This window comes from Alexandromys fortis, unplaced genomic scaffold (genome assembly GCF_014885135.2).
Source record: "Alexandromys fortis isolate MF-2015 unplaced genomic scaffold, M_Fortis_MF-2015_v1.1 scaffold_39, whole genome shotgun sequence".
In the NCBI taxonomy this organism is placed as follows: Eukaryota; Metazoa; Chordata; class Mammalia; order Rodentia; family Cricetidae; genus Alexandromys; species Alexandromys fortis.
The window spans coordinates 10690755-10710498 of record NW_026067918.1 but is presented as its reverse complement, the minus strand read 5'-3'; the positions used below and the strand labels follow the sequence as shown (position 1 = coordinate 10710498).

At 50.5% G+C, this 19744-nt stretch overlaps 1 protein-coding gene across 1 annotated transcript in view; it reads right to left on the bottom strand.

The window, feature by feature from the left end:
- The window catches only part of Pgs1 (phosphatidylglycerophosphate synthase 1), a 36460-nt gene extending 25486 nt beyond the window's left edge, over nt 1-10974 (bottom strand). Inside the window, exon 1 of the mRNA XM_050140224.1 lies at nt 10807-10974. Within this exon, the coding sequence (XP_049996181.1) occupies nt 10807-10940 (134 nt within the window). The 5' untranslated portion in view covers nt 10941-10974. The remainder of the gene's footprint in view (nt 1-10806) is intronic.
- Between the last annotated feature and the right edge of the window lie 8770 nt (nt 10975-19744).

The window sequence follows — 19744 nt, the reverse complement described above, 5'->3', positions numbered from 1 at the left end:
TGACCTGAAAAGTTCCTCCCTACTGGGTGGCTTCAACAGTGCTGAGTGGTGCTATGCACACCAGCGGGGAGGAAAGTCATCCATGGTGGCACCAGCAGTGACACACACACCCCCACAGGTGAAATGCCCCATGGTGCAACAGTGGCATGAAGGATGTGGGGTGACCAGCCACCTTCTGTCCTCTAAGGCCCATCCACAGGAAGGAATGCATTCCTGGTACTGTAAATCTGATCAAAGGTCCATGGCTTAGAAAGTCAAGCTCTAGGGGGAACCTATTACTGTCTTTGTTTTTGTTTTTGGCTTTGTTGTTTTTTTTTCTTTTCTTTTTTTGCTAAATAGACGTGTTGTTAAACTGCCTTCTAAATATCTATGGCTATGCCCATGGGGGGCTCTCAACCTTGGCCAGAGAAGCCTTTCCGTAGTGGCCAGCAGTTAATGAAAACTTGTAACTGGTTAGAGGGTTGAGAGTAAGTGATTGTTGAGTGCTCAGCCTGAACTGGACATCTCCATGGAGCTCACCAAGCCTCAGAGAGCGCCCAGGAAGAGAACAGCAGGATTTACGAGCTGAAGGATGGTGAAGAGGAGAGCTGTGAAATGCTGGCTTCTGGGTGTGATGTGGCTGCTGCGCCCATGAACTAGGGGCGGCTACAGTGCCAGCACAAGGGCATGCCAACAACATCAGTTGGCATTCCAGCAGCCAGCACTGACTGCACTCGCTGGGAAGGAGGGCAGGAGCAGCAGCTCAGCAGTTAGGGGCTCTGGCTGCTCTGGCAGAGAGCACGAGCTCAGTCCCCAACAGTGGGCAGCTCACAGCAGCAACTCCAGGCTAGTGGACCCAACAACTAGTGGACAGACAACTCTGTCCACTGCAGCACAGCATATGCCACTTGCACACAGGCTCAGTGGTGGAAACAAAAAGGAATGTTTTTTATTTTTAAAAAGTAAAGGATATGAAGATTCTGCTGGGGAATAGAGAGGATCAAGACACATTGTATAAAGGTACAAAATTGCCAAAAAAGTAAACAAAAGACACATGTTTTTAAATTCCCTCCTATGATACTGGAAACAAGGTTGGCCAGGAAGAATAACAATGAAGGACTCCTGGGCTCCGCTGTCGGAGGACCTAGAACACCAAATCTCTTTACAACTGCTGTAAGGAGAAAGGCTGTGCAATGCCGTGGGGAAAGGGCTGATCTTTGGAGGGGCTGCCTTGACAAGAAGGCCCTTCAGCTGTCCCACCAACATGAGGTTGACTGCACAAAGCTTGAAGCTACACCCCAGGAAGCCTCAGTGTATCCAGGCTGAGCCATGCCCCTGCTGGCCCGTGCAAAACCCCACACAAACCACTCTAAATCCCAGACTGCAGAGAGCAGCAGGAAGCCCTCCAGTGTGTGACTGGGAAGGGTTCTGGGCAGCATTTCCTCAGCACCCTGGGGCTCAAGGAAGATTCCAGGAAGATGATTTCACTGTTGGTCCACTCCAGCAGTGACTCTGCCCAGGGCTCCAGCACTGCAAGACACCAGATGGCCCCCAGCTGCACTTCCCAGAAAGCCCACCGGTCTACCATGACCAACTCACTGCCAAGAAAACTTCAGTCAACAGTGGAAGGTAGTGGCTCCCTGGGTCTGGGAAGACTTCACCAGGCCCTGGCCACCTGTGCAGAGATGAGAATGCAGCAACTCCCTGCTCTCAGCAGGGAAGGGGAGGAGAGGGCATCCTTCCTGTTGCTGCTGGTTTGCAAACAAAAGTCCTGAGTGTGATTGCTGCCTGAGCAGGCTTAGAGGAAGAGGGAGAACTAGGAAACCTCCCAGCTAACCTGGGAGCCCCCAAGAGGTGCAGCCTGAGCCTCCGTCTCAGGGCACATGCCCACCATGTAGAGCAGATGAGAGAGGACCTGGTCTGCCTGCTTTACTCCGTGCCACACCCTCAGACCCACACAGCCACCATGTGGGCAGAGATGCCCACCAGCTCACATAGAGGAAGGTGAGGATACTCATCCACACCAGACAGTCCAGAGCAGCGCCAGAGTTCTGTCAGACACACAGGGTCAAAGGGGAGGGGAGGGGAGGGGAGGTGATGCCTGGAGCTGTGCGAGGCTTTCAGCAGGCAACACAGAGGGGAGGGGCTCTGGGCAAGGTGAAACCTGAGCAACAGAAGCGTCCAGAAACCAGTGAGTGCTGTGTGCACCCATACTCATACCCTACAAAGTATCAGGGCAGGCCTAAACAGCCACAATGGCAGCAGTGACTGCAGGGGTGGCAACCTTGAGCAGGCCTCTCCCCTGCCAGCAGCTCTCCCTGGGAATGTTCCACCGGGGCCTCAGTCCAGAAGTTGTTGCAGGCTTCTCCGTACTGACTTCCTGTTTAATCTGTGTACTGACTTCCTGTTCAATCTGTGTACTGACAGGTTTATTTTTGTGAGCAAGAAGGAGCTGCAAGGCCAGCAGGGTTTGCCGATTAACTGCAGAGACAGTCCAGACTTCAAGTTGTTTCCACACTCATGGGGGTGTGTACCAGTAAAGGATCCCACAATGACAGCACACACAGGAGACCCATCTGGACTGGAGGAGCTTGAGCCTGGTCTGTTCTAGGGCCAACACTGTGGAGGCTGCTCCTGGCTTCCCACAATGCAACTCCTGAGGTCTGTCCCAGAAAAAAGCTCATCCCCACAACAGCACCAGACCCATTGTACAGTCATCCAGTCTCCGGGGGCCACCCACCTGCACGAGTGATTTCCCCTAAGCCAGGCCGTTTACTAAGAAACGGCATGGCCTGGGTCTGTGGTGAAGGAAGGCCCTCGCTGCCAAGCCTGACAACCTGAACTCAATAACCCGAAACTTAGATGACAGGAGGAGAGAACGAAAGAGAGAGAGAAGAGAGAAAGAAAACTTAATACAGCAAGTGAGTGGCACTCACAGTCAAGGATTTTTTTTTTTTTAAAGAAAAAGAAGCAAAGTCGGATGGTGGTGGTGCACACCTTTAATCCCAGCACTCCAGAGGGCAGAGGCAGGTGGATGTCTGTGAGTTCGAGGCCAGCCTGGTCTCGAACTACAAGAGCTAGTTTCCAGAACAGGCTCCAGTCTCGGAAAATGAAAGAGAGAGAGAGAGAGAGTCCTATCGAAAACCAAGTCTGAGAGCTTCAAGGCAGAGGCTGCGGTTACTCATCTTGTCACGTTCCCATTTAAGGAACCGAGCCACTGCACAAGCACAGTGTCCACATCACAGCTGGTTCCCCTAAGTCATCTCTGTCTAGATAGCATCTAGCACCCAGTTCTAGTAACACAGAGAAGGAAGTGGTACAAACAGACATCAGGCTCTGTGGGCCTTTCCTCTCTGAAGGCGCCTCCTTCCTCCTGGAATGTCCAGGGAGTAGACAGAAGAGGGCCTGCAGGCCAATGATCCCCTAATGTCACCCTCAGCAAGAGGGGTCAACAATGCAAAGCTATCCTCAGCCTGCAGTCCTGAGGACCCAGGACACAGCATCCTCTCTCAATTAGCTGCTCAGGCCACACCCACAAGACACCTGACTCCGGGAGAAAGTTCAGCCAGACTTAAGGCCTCCTGCAGACACTGCAGACAAATTCACCCTACCAACAGGGTCCTGTGACGTGGGCACAGGGGATGTGAAGCATGGCAACGGGCTTCTTCCCACCCCAAGGACTAAGAGATTCAACCAGCCCAGAGCAAGGCACCCCCTGTGGATGGCAAAATTAGCCTGATATACCAGAGCGTCCTGGGCAGGGCAGTGTCCCCTCAACACTCCTCCACGAGGGCCACAGGACAATAGTGCCAACTGAGCTCAAAACTGTCAAGCTGCCACCCAGCAGAAAGCCACAAGCCCTTGGGTGGAGCAGCAGGAATGCCCATCACACCGAGTTTTGAGGAGCTGCCTGCATCTATGGAAAGACACTGGCTTGCTTCACCTGTGGGTGGGCCGCAGAGAGACTCTGCCTAGCTCCCCCATTCTCAGTAGAGAGTGAGAAAGACAAACCCCACCCCAGAAGCACACTGCTGCCTATACACATCACCCTCTGTAGCCCCCCAGCAACCCTGGAGCCATAGTCCCCACAATCTACCTATCACCAGCGGGACACTGGGACCAAAATTCCTTCCCAGGGTAGGCGCAAAGTCCCCAGCACACCAAGGGTGAAAGCACCAGAGCTCACTTCAAGTGGCTTCATGGCACGGCACGGGTGAGGGGGTGTTACTGGGGTGTATGTGCTCCCACCAAAAGGCCACACTGGAAACTCTTTACCCAGCAGGAAAATGACTTCCCCACAGGCACAGGATGGAGCCCCTCCCCAGCCTACAGACCCCAGCCCTCTCCGTGACCACGTGCAGGGAGCAGCCCTGCACGCAGCAGCTGCTATGGACACTCTTTACTCAGCTGAAGTCTCTGCCCCTCCCCGACCCTCAATGAGGGGGGTGAACAGTCAGCAAGCCCAGCAGGGATGACTTCTCAAGCTGCCACAGCTGAATGCCCCAAGAGGGCGGCTGTTAACTCAGAGGATAGACTGGTACAACAGGCATGGCAGAGCTGTGAGCAGAGACAGGCCCGAGCCAGTCCTGGGTCCTTTCTCATCCTCCTAGCGACTTTTTACTCAGGAGAGGGTCTCTTGGCCCTCCCAGGCCCCTGAGGGGTGTGCACAGACAAGTCCAGTCAGGATGGCAACTGTTCAGCTGAAGGTAGACCTGTAGACAGACACAAGCTGTAGGTCACCGTGCGGGGTTCTGGACAGTGCTGTGAAGCGGGAAGGCTTACTGCCCCCTGAACCTACTGGAGAGCCCACACTGGCTAGGAAGGCTTTGTCCTGCGCAAGACCTCAGGGCTCCCTCTGGGAAAGAGGGTTCCTGGCACAGACGATAGGATCCCAGTCAAATGTGTCCAAATGGCCCCAAAATAAGTCTTGAGAAGAAGCTGTGGTCTTTGGTCACATTTTCAGAAACTACTTTTTAAGAAAAGGCCGCCCTCTGCCCGCCCACTTCCCCGTCACACACATGTCAATGTGAAAAGGGAGCTGGTGAGAAGAGCAATAGTCATCACTTCCTGAGAAGTCGGCACTTCCTGCAACTCCGGCAGCAGCGGCCCTTCCTGACTTCTGCAGTCTAAGCCCAGTCAGGGAAGTGATGCTGCAGGTTACTCAAGACCGTGGCCACTGGACTCCCCCAGTAAGTACCGCTCCAGAGGCCCGGCTGCCAGCATCCAGATACACTGACCACAAGCCAAAAGAAAGTCGATGACATTGGGGGGCTGGAGAGCTTAAAACGTCTTTAAAGCCCACGGCTAGCAAGGCATACCAAGAACAAAGTGCATGACATGAACAGACCATGTTTGCCCTTCCTGGGTCCCGCCAGGCTGCCTCCTTCACCATTCATCAGTATTTACAAGGGGATTAGCTATCAGAGCATTGTAATCCCGGGCTGTTCTCCATCTGCCTAGCAGCACACATCCAGCAGGACCCCTCACTCCAGTTAAGATGCACTCAGGGACACTGTCAATAGTAAGCCACTAAGCTACAACTGCAAGTGAGTCACACAAGGTCACATCTGAGCTCTGAGGAAACAACTCTTTGATTCGGATTCTCTCCTTCCCACCCATCCTAACTGCGCAAATAACAAACCACGAGGGGACTGAGGAGAACACAGGTCAGTGAGAAAGTGCTCGCTTAGCATGTGCTTAGCATGTGCAAGAGGCCTGTGGCTCAAACCCCAGCACAACCATAAAAATCTTGACAACTTGTTAGAGCCAAGCACAGTGGCCTGAAGCACAGGCAAGTGGGTAAGTTGTTCAACTACACAGAGTTTGAGGTTAGCCTGGGCTACATGAGACTCTTGTCTCAAAAACTAAACCAGAGGCAGAGCTCTAGTGGGTTGGAAAGGCTGACTCCCAACATCAGAAATGGCCAAAGGAAAGCACCTGCGGGAGTGTGAGGGCTCCTCAGAGCAGAAGTGTCTCAGAATGTACCACGAGCCTTCCACCACAAAGGAAGAAACTCCAACTGAAAGAACCTCTGTGGCCACCGTTTCCCTCTCACAAGCTAGGAAATAAGGACAGTGTCCCTGTCTCTCTGTGCCCCCCACAAAGGAAACAGGCTTAAGTTTAAAAAATAAAGAGCTGTGTATTTATTTAGCTCAACTACCGTAGTTTTAGAGGAATATTTCCTTATATGGCAAACAAACGCAAGCTTAGGAAAGAAGGCCCTCTCAACATTTCCCAGTAGGTCTCTTCTGCTCCAACTAAGGAGCCCGCCTTGTGCATCGCTGGTCCAAACCCCTCCATCCAAGGCGTGGCCTCTCCTAAGCACTAGGCACCTCTACCTGAGCACCTCAATGTAGCTCAGGAGCCATAAATCTGCAGCTTTTACTGCCAAAAGCCAGTGCGGCCGGTGCGGTCAAGCGCTACAACCTAAACATTTGGTCACGTGACCTGCCTCAGCATCGCTTCCCCCAATACCCATAGCAGGCCTGACTCTAATCTCGCCCTCTATATAGTTTTATTCACCCACTGCCCCTGACTTCACAGGAGCACCCCTACCTCCCAAAGCTCAGGGCTGTACCATTCACAAACCACACAAGGACCTAAAATCTGCCTTCCTAGGTCTCTGGCCCGGCCCAAGAGACTGACTTACTTATAGCTCCTCTCCTACCTAGCAACCCTCCATCAGCTGTTAGACATGGTTCAAGGGCAGGCAGCTGCGGCACAGGCCTTTAATCACAGTGCTCAGGAGGCAGAGACAGGTGGATCTCAGAGTTCAAGGCTAACCTGATCTCCAGAGCTAGTTCCAGGACTGCTAGGGCTGTTTCGCCGAGAAACCCTGTCTCAGAAAAAAAATCAAAAAAAAAAAAAAAAAAAAAAGAAAGAAAAAAGGAAGGAGGAGGAGGAGAAGAGGAAGAGGAGGAGGAGAAAAAGAAGAAATGGTTCAAGTGCTGCCGCCACTCCTGGTCACATCATTTGCCTTAAATGCCTACTCCCCTTCCTCACTTCACTGCAAACAGCTCTGTGCTGTGTGACAGGGAGGCCTTCCACCTCCAGGGATCCGCCATGACCTTCCACCTTGCTTTCCTGGAAAGTCTGCTCACAGGTCGGGCACTGTAAAGGCAGGGCTGGCTGTTCTATCTCTCTCATTAGCCTAGCAATGACCCATCTACACGAGGAATAAATCAACTGTCTAGTTCTCCCAATGACGGTGAGTCAGGCACTTGCTTCAGAGAAAGCAACAGTATCTCAGGATCACTAATAAGAAATGGTTTTCTCGTGTTCTTTAGTCTCTATGGGCACCGCTAAGCCTGAGAGGAAACCACGCAGTGAAGAACCGTTCCTCCTGCTGGCCACAAGGATTCACCAAGCCCCCGATGGCTGAGTCAGATGGGCAAGCCAGAATCTAAAATAACTTAAGCTCATGACTACACAGAGCTATTATCAATGAATCAGTGATCAGAGAATTACAAGAAACCACACCATTCGGGGAATGAGGAATTGGGAGGCGCAGTGGAACAAAGGAGAAGAATCGAAAGCAAGCAGCTGAGAGTGAGTGGCCACAACTGACATGCATAATGCCAAACACTAAGGCCCCAGAGAACCAAAAAAAGCTGCAAGCCAAACTAGGCAGAGGCGGGGACAAAACCATGCAGGGTCACTCATTGGTGGACACAGTCATCCTCGTCCCCACCCTAAATGTTATCACTGTAAAGAGAGCTTCTGAATGCAAGGCAGAGAAACTCGAGTTCTGGTTCTGACTCAGAGAAATCCACCAGTCAATCCCCCACACCCTCTGACTTAACTGTAGGCTTAATCTTTTGGCTAAGAAATACTGACCCGCGTGTACTGCGGAAATGTTGGGAAGTTGAGCTGAGTGTGGAGGCGCCTGCCTACAATCCCAGAACTCAGGTGTTCAAGCTCATCTTCAGCCATCCCTAGATCAAGGCCAGCCTAGGAGTCCAGAACAAACGTGAATCTTGTAAAATCAATTTAGACTACCCTCGCTGCCACCTGCAGTCCCCATTCTTAAGTTTAAGGCTACCCTTAACTACATAGAAGCCCGAGTCAGCCCAACCCTGACTCAAAATAAACAGATTATATATATATATATATAAATCTTAAAAGACAGCCTGATCTACAAAGGAAGTTCTAGGAGAGCCAGGGCTCTGCGTAGCGAGATCCTGTCTCAGAAATTTATTTATTAATGGGCTGGATAGACAGCTTAATGGTTAAGACTTAAGATGGGATCCTAACTGCCTGTAACTTTAGACCAAAGGGATCCAATGTCCTTTTCTGGCCTCCAAAGGCACCTGCACTCAGACACACACACTGAGATAGATACACATAAGTAAAAATAAAACCTTTGGTCTAAGTGTGGTGGTGCACACCTTTAAGCCCAGCACTCACTCAGGAGACAGAGACAGGTGGATCTCTATGAGTTTGAAGCTAGCCTGATCTACACAGAGTTCCAAGTCAGCCAAATATCTAGTGAGAACCTGTCTCAAACTAGCAAAATCTTTTTCTTATTTTTTAGTTTTTTAACGGGGCCAATGAGCTACCTCAGCAGGTAAAAGTATCTGTCACCACATCTGACAACCTGTGTTCAATTCCTGGGACAAACACATACACATACTGTAAAGATTTTTCACTAAGAAAATAAAATAAAACAGGAGGAAGAGAGAAAGAAAGTGCCCCAGGTGGGCATGGTGGTACAAGACTGCAATCGCTGTGCTCAGAGTTCGAGGCTAACCTGGGTCACGAAGCATGGGCACTGGGGGTATAGCTCATTGGTAAGTAGGGTCTATCTGCCTCGCATGCACAGAGCCCTGGAAATTACCCCTAGCACATGAGACTGGGCACATTGACTGTAATCCCAGCACTCAGGCTGTAGACAAAGGGATCAGAAGTACAAAGTCATCTTCATCTACAAAGCAAGCATGTTGGAAGCTAACCTGGGCTACATGTGGCTTTAGGGGTACTGCTCAGTGGTGGATTTGATACCTAGTGGTATATTTGATATCCTGGATTTGATACCTGGCAGAAGTAGGGCTATTTGTGTAGCATGCCCCAGCACCCTTCAGTGATCAACACCAAAGCTCAACAATAATTAATAATGTTTCAAAACAAAAAGGAAATTAACAAAGCTTCCTAAACCCCTCATCTTTTGGGCCCAACTTCTGAAACCTTAAACTACATCTTGCAGTGGTCTGATAGCATGATGTCAGCATCACCTGACTTTACCACCCAATAGAATGGCCAGGTCGTTCACTGAGCCTCAGTTATAGAACAGAGTGGCCACCTCCTCTACATCTGGGACAAAGGAGACATTCTGATCAGTATACATCCAAGACTCCTTTTCTGCCTAGAATCTGTCACCTGAAAGTTCCTCCGAAGCAAACTTGGGCTTTGGCTGGTAAGCTTCCTCTGTTAGTCTGAGAATCAAGGCTCCACATCTAGAACCAACACAAGTCACTGCTATTATTCTTTTAAAGCGGGCGTGTGTGTAGACAAACACAGGACAGACAGACAGACAGACAGACAGACAGACACGCGGCTCCCACGTGGGTGCACTTTAATGGGGGGGGAGGGGAACACGATAAGGGACAGGTGTGCAAGATACACAAGGGTAAAGGGCAAGAGAGAGCGAGACCTCGTGGAAGCCCGCTTTTTAACGAGAAGCGCGAGGGTATCTGGGAGAAATGACCTGCACCTGTGCACGCCCACGCGCAGGTATCCGTAATCCAGGAGGAATCTGGGAGCTGTAGTTTCCAAAAGGAACAACAACTGCTTCCCTAGCTGTCTAGCGAGTCCGCAAGATCTTACCCATAGAACTCGGATATCAAAAGCTAAGACAGTGGACCATTATAGCTCACACCTGTGACCCCAGCGTTTGAGAGGATGAGGCAGGAGAATCAGAAATGCTAAGCTAGCCTGAGTTACTTAGCCAGTTTAAGGCCAGCCCCAGCTACAAGCAACTATGTCTCTAAGAACTGGGGGGTCCATGGAGCTTGCTGTTAAGCCCAAGGACCTGAGTTCAATCACCTGAACTCACATGGTATTCCACAGGTAGTCCCCCTCCCACCACCTGAGCGCTCTCACACATTCATACACAAAAAATTAATTATTTTAAGGAGAGAGAGAGCCAGGGATATGGTTCATTGTTAGACCACTTGCCAAGCGTGTATGAGTTTCTGGGTTTGAGCCCCAGCACCAAAAGAAAAAGAAAACACTTATAAAATCAAAATGCTGAATATTTCAACTAATAAAGTAGGTTCAAAGCTTTCGTTGGGGCCAGTGTCTCTAAACATTTGCACACAAGAGACTTACACACACACACACACTTCCCCCCCCCCAAATATTAACAACAGCATTAGGCCTCTTTAGGTGAGCCAGTTCTTGGCAAATGTTTACTTTAAAGGACCACTGCCCGAACAAACTGCTTCAAAACCTACTTCCCCGTTTACACAACCCACTTCAGTACTTTTCCAGAAACAGGCCCTTTGAAAACACGTAGAAAGGGTTCCGAGAGTTTCCTCTTCACCGGCCTGAGTGCCGACTGAGTCAGGATTGAGAAATGTCTCGAGCAGGATGTGTGCAAGGCAGCCCGCACCCGGTCCCCGCAGGGCTGATTCACTCCCGCCAAGTTACCCCGCAGGGCCAGAGAACACCAGCCTTCGCCCCGGGGACCCCGCTGCAGCCCCGAGCGCGCCCCGGGTGGCTCCTGCACGGTGCACGCCCACGGGGGGCCGCGGCCGGGCCGCCAGCACGCGGGGAGACGGCGAGAGGCCCGCCCGCCCGCCGGGCCCACCTCGCCCCGAGCGCTCTCACCTCCGGCGCCGGCGCTCCCGGCTCCTGCCCAGGCGGTCGGAGAGCCGGCCCAGAAGCGCGGCCAGCCCGGGCCGGCCAGGGAGCAGGCCCAGCAGCCGTCTCCAGAACACCGGGCCCGCTGCCGGCGCCGCCATGGAGACCCGCCGCTTCCGCTTCCGGCGCGCGAGAACTTTATTGACAGCGGCGCGCGAGCGCGCGCGCGCGTGTGTGCACACGGAGCCAGTGCGCAGGCGCAGAGGCTGCTGCTGCTGCTGCGGCGGCGGCGGCGGCGGCGGCGCCTGGGTTGGCAGGGCTGTTGAGGGGTGCCTTCTGGAGCGAGGTGTAGCACTGGGGAGGGAGCTCGAGGGCAGGCGGCGTGGACCACGGTCCTGAGCTCACTTGCACTGCTCCAGGAGGGAGGATGCTGGTGACAGTGCAGTGTTCCGAATCCTGTCGGAGTGATTGATAGCTGCAGCCCTGCGTCCTGCCCTCATCAATCTGCCTTGCTGCAAGAGGAAGGTTGCTCAGCGCCCTGACACCTGACTGATTTGACAGCTCCCGCCTTGCGCCCTGCATTACTTGCCTTACTCCATGAGGGAGGATGCTGACGATAGCTAAGCTCCCTGAATCCTGGCTGATAGTTGCTGTCCTGAGCCCTGCGCCCTGCATCCCCTGCATCGCTCCAGGAGGAGGATGCTGGTGTCAGCTCAGCACCCTGAATCCTGACAGATAGCTTCTGTCCTGAGCCCTGCACCCTGCATCACCTGCCTTGACGGCTCAGCACCCCAAAACCATCAGATTGCCACCCACTGCCTTGTATCGGCGATCACCGGCATCTCTCCAGGATGGTGTCGGTTCAGCACCCTGAAGCTTGACCCTCCTCTGCCATCTGTCAGACTTACATGCCACCGAGTCCCTCTCTGGCTCACACAGGCCAGGATTTAGTAACTAGAAACACTGTAAAACATAATCATAATTCTGTTTACCCCAGAGATGTTGTGGCGTTAAAGCTGTGACACTTCCACTGACATTCCAAATTTCACTTCCACCGAAGTATTCCCACGAGAATATTGATCTCAACATTTTCACAGTACTGAAAGTGTGGGGAAAATCCCAGTGAAGGAGTTGGTTAGATACCCTCTGCTGCATCAGAACATTGGAGAACCACATCTTCCTTGAAAAACGATATCCTGCAGAAGTGACACCCTGTTCAAAGTCGCCAGGGGCTGGTAAAAGGGCTCAATAAATAAAGGTTCTTGCTGCCAAGGCTGAGAACCTGAGTTTAAGCATCAGAACACACCTGGTTGAAGGAGAGAGACCTGACAGACAGTGTGTTCTCTGACCTCCGCATACACTCCGTAGCATGTGTGTGCCTGCTGCTCCCACAAAATAAATGAACATGCAGAAATTTAAATAAAAAGAGCCAGGCGGTGGTGGCGCACGCCTTTAATCCCAGCACTCAGGAGGCAGAGGCAGGCGGATCTCTGTGAGTTCGAGACCAGCCTGGTCTACAAGAGCTAGTTCCAGGACAGGCTCCAAAACCACAGAGAAACCCTGTCTCGAAAAAAAAAGAAAGAAAGAAAGAAAAGAAAAGAAAATTAGAAAGGAGAGGCCAGCAAAACGGCTCAGCGGGAAAAGGTGCTTGCCGTGTGAAATTGTCCTCTGACCTGCACACGGGCGCCGTGGCTCTCTCTCTTGTGCCCCCCCAGACCATACATATGAATACAATAAATAATAAAAATAAATAAAATTTGTACTGATTTTTAAAGCAGCAAAAAATATTGTCAAGGAGTGGTACAAAGACAATCTTATACAGACATGGTAGCCCACATTGTAATCCCAGCCCCTCATGAGCCCTCAGAAAGCAAAAGCAGAAGTATCTAAGGAAAAGAAAAAAAGGAAAGGGAAGGGAAAGGAAAGAAATGGGACCAGCAGTGGTGGCGCACACCTTTAATCCCAGCACTTGGGAGGCAGAGACAGGCGGATCTCTGTGAGTTCGAGGCCAGCCTGGTCTACAGAGTGAGTTCCAGGACAGCCAGGGCTGTTACACAAAGAAACCCCATCTAGGAAAACAAAACAAAAAAGAAGGAAATGGGGCAGGTCCCAGAACTTGGGAAACAGAAACAAGAGGATCAGGAGTTAAAGGTCATTCATTGCAACATAGAAAGTTCAAGACCAGCTAGGAATGCATGAGCCTCTGCCTAAATATATTCAGTTTTTTTTTTAATTAAGTACAAGCGGATGGTGGCACATGCCTTTAATTCCAGCATTTGGGAGGCAGAGGCAAGTGGATTTCTGTGAGTTTGAGGACAACCTGGTCTATAGAGCGACCAGGACAGGCACCAAAGCTACACAGAGAAACCCTATCTCAAAATAAAAAATTAAGTACAGGGTATATTTACACCATGTGCCAGGCATGGTGGAGAGTTTTTTAATCCTAGTACTCAGGGGCAGAGGCAGGAGGATCTCTGTGAGTTCAAGGCCAGCCTGGTCTGTAGAGTGAGTTCCAGGACAGCCAGAGCTATATAATAAGACCATCTCAATAAATAAATAAATGCAAAAGCAAACACAAAAACAAAAAACAAAAGCAGCTCATCTTGTGAGAGGCATGGAGAACACAATACTACCCACTGGGGGTGTCCTCACAGATCATCTGGTGATGTTTAGGAACTTCCAAGTCACTTACAGGCAGTGGGTATTTCAGACTGGCTTTAATTTTTTAAAGTACATATAGTTTTACAACTACTAGGTAAAATTTGATTTAGTTCTTCCGAGTTAAAAACAGTGAATCATCAGATTTCATAACTTCCAGTAACCAGCAGGAGATTATGGTGCCTTAAGCCTGTTCCGGGAGGTGCAGAGTAAACAGCATTGATCAGCTGCCCCTTCACCCTCACCGGTGATCACCACAGGGATGGCAAAACATCCTGACCATCACAGAAAGAAAACAAGCTGCCTTGCCCATGGGTTCATTGCTGCATGAGGCGGTACCTGAGACGTGGGGTTGGCTCCCTGGGAATGTCCCCTCTAAAACAAGTCGCAGTTACATGCAGTGGTATGGACTCTATGGGCAAACGAAACTAATAAGTATTTCCATTTCTAGTAAACACGGATGGCCCAGCCCCTTCCAAAACCACACATGGAGAGCCTCGAGCTTCGTGGCTGGTCTAAAACAAAGCCATAAGCAGAGTGAGGCAGCCATGCCTCTTCCAGGACGTGTATATCTTAGAGATTCCAAAATTTTGTAGACTGGCTTTCAGAGATGGGGCGGGTTTTTTTAAATTCATTTTTTTTATTTTTTAGGTTTATGTGTTTTATGTGTGGAGTGCTTTGTCTGCACATCTGTATTGTAGCATGCTCATGCCTTGTGTCTGTGTAGGTCAGAGAAGGGTGCCAGTACCCCTGGAGCTGGAAAGACAGATGGTTAAGAGCTTGGGATGGTACTAAACACTAAACCCTGTGCTTTTAACTGCTAAGCCATCCCTCCAACCCATTCATTCATTCTTCATTTACTTTTGGTTTTTCCAGATAGGGTTTCTCTGTGTAGCCCTGGCTGTCCTGGAACTCGCTCTATAGACTAGGCTGGCCTCAAACTCAGAGATCCACCTGCCTCTGCCTCCTGAGTGCTGGGACTGAAGGCATGCGCCTCCACACCCAGCATCCCCTTTATTTTTAAAATTAATCTTTTAGTATTTATATTTATATTGTTAACAGCAAATTCATTTTTATTCTTCGACAGTTCCATGCACATAAATAGTGAATGTTTAAAAAATAGTGAATATTGGTCCCTCTTTTCCCACGGCCACCCTGTATCATCCCATCTTCCTCCCACTGAAACTCTCCAGCTTCGCATCTTTTGGGTCCGCGACCCGCTGAGTTTAAAAACCGTTGCCTGCATGAACATGGGTCAGCAACTTGTCAGTGGCTACACCACTGAAGATAGTGACACCTCACACCTCAGTACTCCTGCAGTAACCTATCAATTTTATTCCTGAAGCCCAGGGCTGATGGCACATACCCTTAATCCCAGCACTCAGGAGGCAGAGGCAGACGGATCTCTGAGTTCAAGGCCAGCCTGGTCTATGGAGTGAGTTCCAGGACAGTCAGGGCTACAGAGAGAAACCCAATCTTGAAAACCCTCCCCCAAAAAATTATTTTTTATTTATTTCCTTTTATATGTGTGAGTGTTTTGCTTGCATATATATATAGGTATGAGTACTACTTGCAAGTCTGGTGTTCATAGATGTCAGAAAAGAGTGTCAGATCCCCTAGAACTGGAGTTAAGAATGCCGTGTGCCACCCCGTGAGTGCTGGGAATCAGAATAGGGTCCTTTGAAAGATCAACAAGTGTCCCTAACTCTGAGCCTTCTCTCCAGCTCCTGGAGCACATTTACTGTGCATGGTGATGGGAGGTACTTTCTTCCTGCCCAGAGACCTTGTTTGAGCTGGTTAGTGAGAACACCCCAGGGAGATGAGGAACTTTCAGAGAACGCCCAGGCCAAGATGAGCACCTAGCAGGGTCTCTGAATCCCAATGTTGCTCAGAGGACTCTGGATCTGGGGCAGAGCCTGCTACCGTGCATGGAGTTATTGATACACACCTTGAGGGCCCCAGACAAGATGGTATCTGTCCTCATAGGGCCCCTCACTCCATAGAGACCCATCCACTGAGTCCTGCCCTGCCTCCTGTCTCCACCCACTGTCTTCTCGTTAGCTCCCCTCGCTCTTTCCCAAACAGGAGGTGCCAGGATGAGAAAGACGGTCAATGGGCTTGATGACAGATAGCAAGTCTTCCCAAACGGAAGAGGAAAGCCATTCATTGGAAGCAGGGTTGACGTCAGGGAGCAGCGGCTGATGCCCCAGAGCAGGCTGCTCCCCCAGGCAGGAAGTGTCAGGAAATCCTGAGCCAAGGGCCCGTGCCGCCTCTGATTCACTCCCTGCACCAACATCCACAGCAATGCCAGAGGAAGGCCATGCCTCGCCAGCCTGAGAGAGATCATCTCTGACAAGAACTACAAGCAAAGTCCAGGAGAGGGGGACTGGGGTGGTCGCTTGGTGCTTGCCTAGCAGACCCAAGGTCTTGGGGTCGACACCCAGCACCACATAAACCAGGGGCACACCTGAAATAGCAACACCTGAGAGGCTAAGGCAAGTGGATCTCTGTAAGTTTAGGGCCACCCTGGTCTACATATCAAGTTCCAGGCCAGCCTGGAGACTCAGTGAGACTCTGTCTACAAATAAATGGATGAATGAATAAGTAAATAAATAGATAAATAAAATTATTAAAAATATTCTAATTTTCACATTAGAAAATAGATTGCTGCTGGGCGGTGGTGGCGCACGCCTTTAATCCCAGCACTTGGGAGGCAGAGGCAGGCAGATTTCTGTGAGTTTGAGACTAGCCTGGTCTACAAGAGCTAGTTCCAGGACAGGCTCAAAAAAAAAAAAAAAACAGAGAAACCCTGTCTCGAAAAAAAACAAAAAAAAAAATAGATTGCTTGCTGGGTGGTGGTGGCACTTTAATCCCAGAACTCAGGAGGCAGAGGCAGGTGGATGAATCTCTGTAAGTCTGATCTAAAGCTTGTCTACAGAGGGAGTTCTCGAGACAGCCAGGGCTACACAGAGAAACCCTATCTCGGGGGGGAAAAAATAAAAGAAAAAGAAAAGAAAGAAAGAAAATAGCTTGCCAAGCTGGGCACGGTGACACTTGCCTTTAATCCCAGAACTTGGTAGGCAGAAGCAGGCAGAAGCAGGCAGATCCCTAAGTTCAAGGCTACCCTAGTCTACAGAGTGAGTTCCAAGACAGCCAAGTCTAAGCAGAGAAACCCTGCTTTGAAAAACAAATACAAAATATAGCTTGTCATAGCCAGGGATGGCTACCCACACCTATCAACCCAATGCATGCAGACTTTACCTGTCAGGAAGATTGCCACAGTTTGAGATCAGCTTGAGCTACAGAATAAGCCTTCGGGAAGGGGGGGGGGGGGGGGAAGGCTGGCTAATTGCCAGAAAAGAAGCTGGTACTTCTGTGAAGGCTTCTACCAGGCTTATTGACTGATTAGAGCTAAGTGACTATGGGAAATCGGAAGGCTGCCTATCCAGTAACATCATCTCGGGCTACCTCTAGCCCTGTTAGTAGCTACCCATCACCCATCTCTGTGTTTGACCTAATATCCTTGTGGCTATAACATGAAACCTTTGGGGACACATTCATTTGCCAGAACCCTGCTTTCCACCAATCCAAACCCCAAATCTCATCCGAGGGCACCTGACACCTATAACAGAGATTCCCCACCTTCCTGAGGTTTCCACCAAGGGGCTTGGAAAGCGCTTTGATTTATGGTTTTCTTCTGCTCTGCAGCTGTAAAAACCTCCAAGAATGGGCTGCAGGGCTGGAGAGATGACTCAACAGTTAAGAGCCCCGGCTGCTCTTCCAGAGGACCTGAGTTCAATCCCCAGCACTCAAGACCGCCTATAATGTCCGTTCCAGGGGACCTGACACCTCCTTCTGGCCTCCACTGGCACCAGACATAACATAGCGCAGGCAAAACACTTATATACATAAAGAAGATGAAACTGAACAGGGAACTGAGGTCCTAACAGAGAGCTTGTCAATCATGCTCCGGCATGGGCTCCCACCACTGAGAGAATAGGAGGATTAGAAATCTCAACGTATCCTTGGCGGCACAGGAAGTTTAAGGGCATCCTGGCTTCTAGGAGAACCTGTCTGAAAACTCAATTGTTTTCTTCTTTTATTTTAATTATCATTGCTGTGTGTTTGCATGCGGGGATGACCCAGCTTGCATGTCGAGATCAGCAGACAACTTTATAGGGTTAGTTCTCTCCCTCCACCTGTTTGTCGGTTCTGGGACTTGAACTCAGGACACCATGCTTGAGCAGCAAGCGCCTGACCATTTTTCACCAGCCACCTAAAGCAAAACTTTTCATTGGAACGTGATAATGTAGGCTGAATCCTGCTCCGTAACCACAGTCATTCATATCTGGCTCCAGAATGAGCTGTCTCCTAGGGCTATTGAGATAGTTCATCAGGGGGGCTGGAGAAATGGCTCAAAGGTTAAGAGTACTGCCTGCTCTTCCAAAGGTCCTGAGTTCAATTCCCAGCAACCACTTGGTGGCTCACAACCATCTGTAATGAGGTCTGGTGCCCTCTTCTGGCCTGCAGGCATGCAAGCAGACAGAATACTGTATANTTGGTGGCTCACAACCATCTGTAATGAGGTCTGGTGCCCTCTTCTGGCCTGCAGGCATGCAAGCAGACAGAATACTGTATACATAATAAATAAATAAATATTAAAAAAAAAAGAGATAGTCCATCAGGTAAAGGCACTTGCTCGTCCAATTACCAAGTCAGGCAACCTTGGTTTGGTGCCTAGGATCCACAGGGTCAAAGAAGAGTACAAACTCAGCTGGGCTGGTGGTAATTAAAAGCCGGGCCTTTAATCCCAGCACTCAGGAGGCAGAGGCAGGCAGATCTCTGCGAGCTCGAGGCCAGCCCGGTCTACAAGAGCTAGTTCCAGGACAGGCTCCAAAGCTACAGAGAAACCCTGTCTCAAAAAAAGAAAAAAAGAGTACAAACTACTCCATTGTTCTCTCTCTCTCTCTCTCTCTCTCTCTCTCTCTCTCTCTCTCTCTCTCTCTCACACACACACACACACACGGCAGGGACAGGGTACTCTTCCACTCTCCCACATCTACAATCTACAGCCATATCCCTCTCAAGGGCCCTTCTAACCCACAACTACAGAGGCCTTGTAGAATTCTGGGACCAGGACCTACGTCCTCTGGAGCTGAGGAGATACGTGGAGGAGCCCAAGGCCATAAAGAATTCCTTCCCAGCATGGAAGTTGAAGCCAGCCACACACACACACACACACACACACACACACACCGGCTGGAGAGGGGGGCCGCTGGTCAGGGCTGGCCACTTATCATTTCAGTTTTTCAACGTCGAAAACTCTTGTCATCAGCAAAAGAAAACATCTATTGCTCAATGGCCGCCTCACCACAGAGCAACTCTGGGCTTTCTGGCATCTAATCAACAAGAAGTCAGAACCCAAATTTCTGGAAATACCTCCAGGGCAGAGCATCCTGGTTGCTTCTCTGTCAGTGTGAGGATAAATGCAGCTCTTGGTTTCAGGGGAATCTTGGCCTCTTGTGGTGTGGCATGCAGCCAGCACCACAGAGCCTTGTGACCCAGCAGCCCAGCGCGTGGGGAAACACAGCCATCTGTGGCCAGTTGTCCCAGGGCAGCCCACTCAGTAGCCACAGAGGTATCTGAGGGAGTCCCCTCAGAATCACGCCCTGCCACCTCCTTCCCCAGCTTTGCCTACCTGGCCCAAGCAAAGAAACAGAAGAGAGAGACCTGCAGGAGGGTCCTCCTCTCAGCACTAGCCTGGCTTGAGAGAGAGGTGGAGCAGGCCAGGCAAGGGGAGTAAGATCCTTTTAGCCTGGAACAAGGGGCCAGGCTGAGTGGTTGTCTGGCTCCCTGACACTCCTGAGGAAGGTTAGGGTTGGAGAGTCCAGTGTCCCAATAAAGGGCCGACGGGGCCATGCTGGATGCAGGCCCAACAATGGGTCAGGCTGGATGCAGGCCCACCACCAAATGCCAAATAAAGCCCCAGAATATAGAACATAGGTGTAAGGTTTCCAGATTTTGTCATTGCTTCATTTCCTAAAGAAATGTGTAGTCAAGGGTGACTTTGAACTCCTGGTTCTACAGACGTGTGGCACCCTGCCCAGCTTGCTCTCTCTGCCTCTCTCTCTCTCTCTCTCTCTCTCTCTCTCTCTCTCTCTCTGTGTGTGTGTGTGTGTGTGTGTGTGTGTGTGTGTGTGTGTACACACACCACAGCACAAACAGGGAGGTCAGAAGATAGTTTTGTGGAACTGCTTCTCTCCTTTCCTGGGTTCAGATCATCAGGCTGCAGGCTCCTTGGCCTTCT